This window comes from Eucyclogobius newberryi, unplaced genomic scaffold, assembly GCF_026437365.1.
Source record: "Eucyclogobius newberryi isolate DKJ021-1_F unplaced genomic scaffold, fEucNew1.0.hap1 SCAF_2, whole genome shotgun sequence".
Taxonomy (NCBI): Eukaryota; Metazoa; Chordata; class Actinopteri; order Gobiiformes; family Gobiidae; genus Eucyclogobius; species Eucyclogobius newberryi.
The window spans coordinates 21,985,300-21,995,023 of record NW_027315834.1 but is presented as its reverse complement, the minus strand read 5'-3'; the positions used below and the strand labels follow the sequence as shown (position 1 = coordinate 21,995,023).

At 37.3% G+C, this 9,724-nt stretch overlaps 1 protein-coding gene across 1 annotated transcript in view; it reads right to left on the bottom strand.

Annotated features, from left to right (window-relative positions):
* LOC140367800 (netrin receptor UNC5D-like) overlaps positions 1–9,724 on the bottom strand; it is a 111,881-nt gene that overhangs the window by 20,702 nt on the left and 81,455 nt on the right. The window contains exons 3-5 of the mRNA XM_072454468.1: positions 9,194–9,337; positions 8,545–8,648; positions 1,188–1,362 (exon numbers count right to left, since the gene is read on the bottom strand). Coding sequence (XP_072310569.1) covers positions 1,188–1,362; positions 8,545–8,648; positions 9,194–9,337 — 423 coding nt within the window. The remainder of the gene's footprint in view (positions 1–1,187; positions 1,363–8,544; positions 8,649–9,193; positions 9,338–9,724) is intronic.

Genomic DNA, 9,724 nt, shown 5'->3' with positions numbered 1-9,724 from the left:
ATATATATATATATAGCTATATAGCTATATATATATATATATAGCTATATATATATATATATATAGCTATATATATATATATATATAGCTATATATATATATATATATATAGCTATATATATATATAGCTATATATATATAGCTATATATAGCTATATATATATATAGATAGCCGTGCCAACAGATTATTTATCTAAACAGGTATTTATTCAAGTGTCTATTTGAATGTAATAAGTATTTACTGCATTACTTGTAATTTAAAGAGATGAACCAAAAACACCAGGCCAGGTGTGCCCAGTGGGGTACCAGAACGAAGGATTAACTTGATGGCGAGCTGAGACCAGCCTGGACCCAGAACCAGAACTGAACATTACAAAACTACAAACTTTCCAACATGAGCCACCTGCGGTCTGGGAGGGGCTGATTCAGCCGTCCACTCCCACCCGAAAGACACCACACACCTTGCGAACTCTCCCCTCAGTCACAGCGCTATATTTTTGGACAATACAAGAACTCGGTTGCTTCTTTTATGGACATTTGTACTATTTTCATTGAGATGTGCAAGTGTTACTATGAGTGTGTGTGCTTTCTACCGTGGATGTCTTGCACTGAACATTATTGAAACTTGGATTGTTATTGATACCACCAGAAATTGTAATACGCTTCAGTTGGTATGTTGGTCACTGTAAATATATAAGGCACAGCCGCACTTTGATTCGCTAGTTTTTGTATTATTGCTTGCATGCACCTCCCTGAGTCGACCCTTCTGATCTAGCCCAGTGGCATATTCTCACATATGCTACACAAATACAGGTGCAAAGTATGTCATGGAAAAGCTACTTAATTAAAAGTTGATTGAAGTGCCTGTTTAAAATTTTGCTTTTAGAGACTAATTAAAAAGCATCAAAAGTAGTATTCTGGATTAAAAAATACGCAGATTTTTGTTCAGCAGAAACAACTGAATCAATTTCCTAATTTAGCTATTTTTATTTGTATATTTCTGTTTGCTCAAAGTTTTGACATTAACTCAAACAAAGGCTAAATGTAGTGAATTAAAAGTATAATTGGCCCACTGTAAAAGTTACTGAAGTAAAGCATAGATATGTAAACATTTGACTGACCTACAGTACTTTTACACTTTGCTACTTTCCACCACCGAAGCTGTGGTCAGATGAATTTGTCCTCACCGTACACGACCACGGTGGCCGTGGCGCTCCTCCTCTTTGCCACGATGTTGCTGGCCGCACACGTGTAGTTCCCCGAGTCCGAGAGCCGCGCCTCTGTTATGATGAGGTTATGGTCCCCTCGTGTATTGGTCATTCCATCAGAGCTTAAGGGATCATCATTTTTCCACCATTCCACCTTAAAAAGAAAGAGTTTTATTTCCAGCATTCGGCACAAACAAACATCCATCTTATATTCTATCTACAGTTGATAACACTTCATTAGAGTGTTTTCACTGTACTATATATATATATATATATATATATATATATATATATATATATATATATATATATATATATATATATATATATATATATATATATATATATATATATATATATATATATATATATATATATATATATATATATATATATATATATATATATATATATATATATATATATATATATATATATATATATATATATATATATATATATATATATATATAATAAAATCTCTCTTTTGCCTGCTCCCCATGATTCACATCTCTACGTAATCAACTCTATTTGCACCACTGGACACGCTACAACTATAGATTTACCAATACGGCTGTTATTCTAAAGTCATCTCTAATCCTCAATGATATGACCGGGTCTCCCTCAGTAAAAGCATGTGGTTTGGACCAGAGTTATAACTTTGAAGCGAGAACATTGAACATTTTTTTGTGTTAAATTACGATGTTAAAAAGTTTTTTGTTTCTGTTATGGAAATGCATATTGAAAGCTATGTTTATCAGTTTGTAAAAGGACAAAATAAAATGGTGAATTGAGATCACTCAAAGACAATTATGATGAATGGTTTTCATATTGCCCTGCCCAACTCTTCTCTTTGTATTAATCAACAGCCAATGAGCTTCCTCCCAGTCTCTTAAGCCAGATGCCCACCCAGAGCCAAAAGTATCAATCAAGCTTATAGAAGAACAAAAAATATGGAATTTAACCATTTTTGTTTGTTTGAATTACAAAAAAATACCACCAAGTAGGTCACATTCTTTTGAAGTAAGACTTACATACTTCAGAAAATACAAAGGGCAAAGAATCACGTCTCTCAGTTAGAGGAGGCGGCGAGCAAAAACGCCACTGACAATCTATTGCGTGGTGCAAAACGCATTAGTCGGGTCAACTCTTCATCTGCGAGTCATTCAGTGTGCGTGTAGGAGAAAGTAATAAGGAATTACAAACTAAAGGACGCCGTGTTGATGCTCCCTTCTCCGCATGGCTGCTTCTATAAATTGCTATTAATGTGCCACTGGCTTGAGCTTTCCATTGAGAAAGACGCGCCGGGCGCCGAGGAGAGAGCTTTGATTTATGACAGTGTATTTGAGGATTAAAAACTCTGCCCGATTGGGAGTGTGTATGTGTATGCTTCCAGACTGCATTTGCCAAGGGAATATAACAGCAGCCAACACACTCAAAAGATTGCTTTGGTCTTTTCAAGCAATCTGTGAAAGAAAAACGAGCAGCAAAATCAATAAATCAAGAATCATGTTGTTGCTAGCATTTTCTGATGGCCAGAGAAGTCTTTCGTTGCGTGCCTTTCATTTAACTTGGATCATTGGGTGTCATTGACATGGCATAAACCAATCAACGGGCTGAATTCTTGGCACTTCTTTTAGATGTTTTGCTGAGTTTCACACCTTCATTAGCTCATCAGGTTTGTTGTTGTGCACTGCAATTGCCAAGGGTGCCAACATCAGTGCAGTTGACTGTGAGGGAAGACATTTTATGCTTTCATGTCCAACAAGAACGAACACATGTTTGAGTCTTTGAAAATGTGCAGTTTTTTCTTTGTTTTCAAAGTACACACATTCATCTCAGGTACTATTAAAAAGCTGTAGTAGTAGCGCTAGTAGAAGGCATTTTGAGTCAAATCCTTTGCTCATGTTTACCAAAATAAAAAATGCAAAAAGTTACAACATTTAAGTGAACTCAAAACTAGATCCTTATCATTCCGGGTGATTTTTCCTACAACGCCGGACTGAAATTACCCCTGCTTTAATTGAAGTTGTTCCTGAAATAAATGAATAAATAAATACATAAATAGATGCCTAAGGTAGTTGTATTTGATTTGCTCTAATTATAAATGGTAATGAGCAATACACAGATGAAAGTCATATTTAAAAAATCCCGCCCAGCTTTTTTGGGGTAAGAAGTGTAAAGCCACTGTTGGGAGGTATGGACTTACTTGACAAATGTCCAGACAGAGCGCAAACAAGCTATAGCTTTCAGATAATGTCTTGCATGCCAATGAGCTCGATAGTTCCTTTGATCAGATGGTTGACAAAATTAATAAAAGACTATTTGGAACTTTAATAGGTATTTATTTATATTTTGAATTTAATTTTATACACGACCCACAAACTATTTTCCTTTACTTCACTGTCTTTGTGAATACCAGTCCTCTTCTTTGTGATTTTGACAGTAAGTGTAATGTTACTGAGAAGCACAGTCAAGCCCCAACTCTTTTAGGGAGTTTTGAGACTTTGTGAACCAGGATTATAACTAGGGTGGGATTTGTTTTTTGTTCCTCTGAATAAAGTCCCAACAGTACAGTACTGATTGTATGAAAAGGTTGTGATAATTAAACAAGATTAAGTTATCAGAAACCAGCTGTTTCTTAAAGCCTTTAAAATGGTTTTTCAAACCACAAACTCATTTTAGTCCATGCTTTAAATGCATTCTATTGGAATCAAATTTAAACATACATTAGAGGTTGATTTTGTATTCTGGCACAAAAGCTGTCAAGGCAAAGGGACTGATTCTATTTTGAAATGGATTTAGTATCATAGCATACACCTTTTTTGAAAGGTACTGGGGACTAATTGGATATTGCTCTCTGTGTCATACGGTAAATAAAAAAATACGACTATAGAACATTAATTCTAATAATCTGTACAACCTTGAAAGCCTGGTACACAACATACTAAATGAGATCAATATACTTCTATGACCTTTTGTTGTGCCAATTAGGAAGGGGCCTGTTGTGGTTTACAGCTTGCCAAAACAGACAGAGAAAGATGTTAATTCAATACACTACTTTTTTATTTTAAGGTATATTCCCTTTGATTAAAAGCTGTCATTCAGTGTTGGCCAGAGTGTCTTCAGAGGAAAGAGTGAGAGATGCACAGGCTGATGAGGAGGCGGGGACAGGAGGGACTTGTCTGTGCTGATAAGACTGTGCCAGGGGAAGCCCACAGACTCATTTACTTAATTGGCAAATTTGTTCTACTTAGATAGCAGCAGTTAGAGTTGAACTACACCCTAGCTGACCAAACTGTGCCCCAGGGCAGTCTGCGGTGACCAATGCTGAAAAAAGGACAGGTGCTTCACAACTAAATATTAAATTACTACTGCAGCAATATAAGACTTTTTTGGCTTGTATGTATTTCAAATTCTACAGGACAAACAATGGCTATTAGTTAACTGTTTTTATAATTCCAAAATTTAAGACTTGGGTGTGCAAGAACAAACTATGTATTCTTAAAATAATAAATATAAGGTGTGGGTAACATTCAAAAGAAACAAAGTGCCATTAAATTTACAGATTAACATATTAGGTGGTCTAAATGATCAGAGCAGTTATTGTTTATGGTTTGTAATCATGTTTAATTTATTTCTCTATGCAGCAGGCAAGAAGACATGTGATCTCCATTTAAGCTCATTTACATATAAGCGAAGGTGACATTCAGACTGTTACAAAACATTGCAGCAGGTTTTGTTCCATCTGATTTAATTAGAATTATTAACTGCCCTTCTCCTTTTGTGACGGGCTACATGCACTCTACCGCCTTCTCATCCGCTGTGTATGGTCTTTTCTCTGCCTAACAACCAGTTCAATTAAACCACATTAAACAAATGAGCCCTCCAATTATGACAGCTCAAAAACTGGAGGCGGGTAGAGCCTAGGACCCTTGTCATGTCCTTGCGTTCTCGCTCTACCGTGTCTGGAAATGTTATGTTTATTACTGAATAATTACATTTTAAGTGCTTCAAATGACTTTGGATATGAGGCTTGATGATTAATTAGACTCGGTAAAAAATACTTGAGCAGTTAATGTGAATGTAATGATTGTGAAGCTGTAGACACAGGTTAGATATTGTTTACCTGTCCACTTGTCTTTCCTAAGAGAAAATATGTGAATAAAATGTTTGATGAGGTAAGTTCTGGTCAGGTGGTGGTAGTGTGTGTGCTTTAGTCACTAACATTGGTAAAAGGCTTTATGTATTTTTTTAACCCACATAAAATTATGTTTTGCAACTATCGCATTAATTTCTTGAGCAACATGAGAAGTTTTTCCATAACGAACACCATGTTTAGGCTCAAGGGGGTGGGACCAGGACCCCTGGGCCGGAGGTTGATGTCAGCGGACCTCCGGCCATGTGTTACAAGCTGGAACGGCATGGGCGCTTCCTTAAGACAGGGCGAGGAGCTCAGTTACACGGGAGGAGCTTTGAGTAGAGCCGCTGCCAAATCCATTTTTGAACTAGTGACGAGGGGAGAGTGATGATGAATGCCATGTGACTAATGAGAGATTGAGGAGGAGTTACATTTATTGTTCCTTTAATTTAAATCAGTAACATTGAGTTGGCCATCTTGAGCATTATGTTAAGGAAAGTGGAGCAGACTTGACTTAATTCTACAAACAGACCCTCTGTGCGGCAATTATATATACACCTGAGAATAAAGCATATTCATTAACACCTGACACTGCATCCCAGTAAAACTCCCCGACAACCAGGTTGTAGCGAGCAGCAGATAAATCTGCCTTTGAGCAGGAACAGAGCAGCCGCATTTGGCTGTTTGAGAAGGTAATATATATCAGCTACCTTTGCCTTGAAACAATATTTCATTTGCAGCTAATCATCAAACGGTTAAACATGAATTTCAATTCAATATAAATACTGTATATTTTTATTTATTATATTAATTTTGTAACAAAAGATTTTTAAGCAGTTTATTCAATTTACTTTTATGAATGTTTTGTAAAGAGGGAACTTCCTAGAATCTACCTTATCTGCACAAATGGAAGACATCTCCATTTAATAATACCCAGGGTTCAAAAGCTAACTCTGCAATATGTCCTCAATTCCTAACACTCAAAGCTTGAGTGGCTTTCAGAGTCAATTTTCACACTTCTGCCAACAAAAATGGGTTTAGCATTACCCACAGTCCCCAAAACAGACACATTCCCAACTCTGGGTGAACGTACTTAGCCACACCAGGGGGAGCAGAATCTGTCCCTACATTATTTACCATTACCATTTTCTTTGTTAGCTGCAGTCGCATTAATAAATGCATGAGGACTTGCCTATTTGATGACCACAATGCAGGGGGGAGACTTGCGGTACACCAATGCTCCATTTGTGTGAGCTGAATCATTCATCATACACACCGCTCGCACACAAAAACGGTTTTATGTGCTTTTTGCTATAGCTGTAGTCATGGTCACCTCCAGGTACAAGGTAGTAGGGATCTGCAGCCAAAAAGGACTGGATCAATTATCGTTTCTATTTTTTGCCAACTCTGTCTCATATACAGTCTATTTTGTCTTCAATAATGCAATCCTAACAACAAAGCCTTGGCTTGGATTATGTTCTGAGATCACTCATGGCTCACCTTTTGTTCAAACAGGAAATATCTGCTAAACTAGAGAATTAGCAAAGTGCTATGCAATGTTTTTGATATTCTAATATTGCAAAGTAGGAGTGCTAAAAAGAAGTAGGGTGAAAGAAAAATAAAGACCTTTGAATTCCTAACTTAATTGAATATTACATTTTTTTGTAGTCAGTCACATCCATTTCCAACCACTGTTGCTGTGTAAATGGGTGGTCTCCTAAATAGTGACAGAGGGATTTTAGGGAATTAGAAGTGGTATGTGCAAAAACATGAAAGGTCACTATTAGTAATACAGTGCCACCGTTTCCCCCCCTCAAGGTCAGACATCGATACCAATTTTTACTGACATACAATAAATATTATTTTTCAGCTCCAATCGTCTTTTTCACACAGGTGTGTTTATGCAAATGTGGATGTAGACAGGATAGACAGTGCTAGCCCAAAACAGCCATAGGATTACTGATTTATGTGGTTGTTCCTGCTACATAACAACATTTAAACGTCCTGTGTGTGTGTGTGAGCAGTGTGATACTCTGATGTTGTAGCACATTATGTCAAGCCTGTCAGCCTCAGCATCTGGACCTCTGCATTTACTTAAAGGACACATGTTATGCAAAAGTTACTTTTTTGAGCTATTAGCCTAGCTCCCTCATCAAAAACATACCTGGAGCTGTATTTAGCTTCATTCACGCTAGTTTGATGAATCTTGGTTAGAAAATTCTTCAAACAGACATTTGAAAACATGTTCTAGAACATGAAATGTCAAAGTAAAGGCAATCAAGAGCACGCTTAAAGGACAATAACAATATATAAAACAATGCATACTATTTGTTCTTTGGAGGCACAGTATGTGACCAAATGTACACAGGGTAATATCTAAATGATCTAAGCTGACACTGTTGAAATTAAAAAGCCTGGAAGAAATTATATATTGAAACATACCAAACTTGTGCTTCGTAAAACTAGCGCCAAACTGATTTTGATTATTTAGAGCCAACACGTAAGCAGATTTTAACAATCTTAGAAGCGTAGATTACAGATTAATTGGCAGATGTTGGTGTTTTTGAAGAATTTTCTTACCAAGATTCATCAAACCAGCGTGAATGAGGCTGGGTTTTTTGATGAGGGAACAATGTTAAAGTATGGCTAAAAGCTCAAAAAAGTAACTTTTGCATAACATGTGTCCTTTAAGTAAATGCAGAGGTCCAGATGCTGAGGCTGACAGGCTTTGATATTGACGGATGTGCTGCAACATCAGAGTATCACACTGCTCACACACACGAGCTGCACTCAGGGACGTTCAGCCTCATTTTATATACATGGGGAAAATTTAAACATAACATACTTTTCTCCAACAAAAAACATTGTCCTGGAGAGGAGCGAGTCATGACAAAAGTTAAATATACATGACAAGTTATCAAGTCATATCAGCACAGACATTTGTAAGTTATCTGACAAAGAAGCACTGTAATTTATGGAAACCAATTCCCAATTTACAGCATCTTCAAGAAGTGAGAGCAAGGCAACCGCAACTTGAGACGTGACATTTTCAACTCATTAACAAGTTCTCTGGCATATTTCCTACTGATGCTGTGTTTTTGAACGTGACATCCACACACTGCACCACAGATGCACACTCTGTAAATCTGATGGCGGCTGCTCTTTAATGTCAGAGACGAGAGAAGGAGAGCTCACCTCAGCCGCGGGCACTCCCTCTGGGGGCCGACAGTGCAGCAGGATCATCCCATTCAGAGGCACCTCAGAGCCCTGGGGGTCCTGCTCAAAGTTCTTTCTCAGGTCTAGAGAAGTAAAAGAAAGGGGCAGTACAGAATTTATTTTAAAAAGTGAAATTATCTGTGGTATCTGTATTATTCAAAGTTCAATTACCAGTTTTTATGAAGGCTACGTAGAAAATGGCTTTAAAGTCAGACAAGTGAAATGCATTAAACAACTCATATTTCATGTTTAGTGAGTGTTTTTGTGTGGATGGATCTTTATTACATTGTGGGGACTAAAATCTCACTTCACGGGGAAGTTTGGTTTTTGGAAGGTCAATCATTCAATATTTTTCAACAACATGGTTTAAAGTTCAGCTATTAGTATCAGTCCAGGGAATGTAGGTTAAGGTAAAATCTTCCCAAAGCATTTGATATGCAATTATACAGTAGCATTTTTAATTTTAAGAACCATTTTGTTTGTCGGTTTCACATTTTGAAATGCTTGCTGGTTTCAGACCCTCTCCTTCACACAGCCCAATCAGACATAAAGGGCCCTCATGACAAAGGTAGGCTAATACAAAGTGCAGTGGGATCAATAGTATCAGGTGAAGCTTAACAGCTCTTACATGCGATGCGGACAGTTGCCTTGCGGCTCTTGGAGGTTCCCAAGTGGCTCCAGGCCACACACAGGCACCAGTAATCCTCAGGACCATGGAAGTCCTCCACCTGCTGCCGGGACACATTGATCATCACCTCACGAATCTTCAGGCCTGCAAGGCAACACAGTAACTGATTTACACACCACTGAAGGTTTTTGAAAGGTTGATTTTTTTTAAAAACTTGAAGCAGGTTTTGTTGTATTTCTGCACATATTTAACTGTATGATGTACTGTCATTGCACCATATATAGTATGACACTTAATTAAGAAAATTTCACTGAGAAAAGTCATTTCGAAATGTAATACTTTATCTCTTCTGTAGTTGTGTCCCAGTCATATACACAGTAGCAGTACATTTGTACAACATGGCCTCATAGTACCTCATAATGACATGCAGCTGTTGTTAAGTCTCAAGAGCCAAATATTGTGTTTGATCAGCACACATTATGAATGTTCCCTGGGCAGGCGCCAACATAACATAGACAAGACACTTCAACA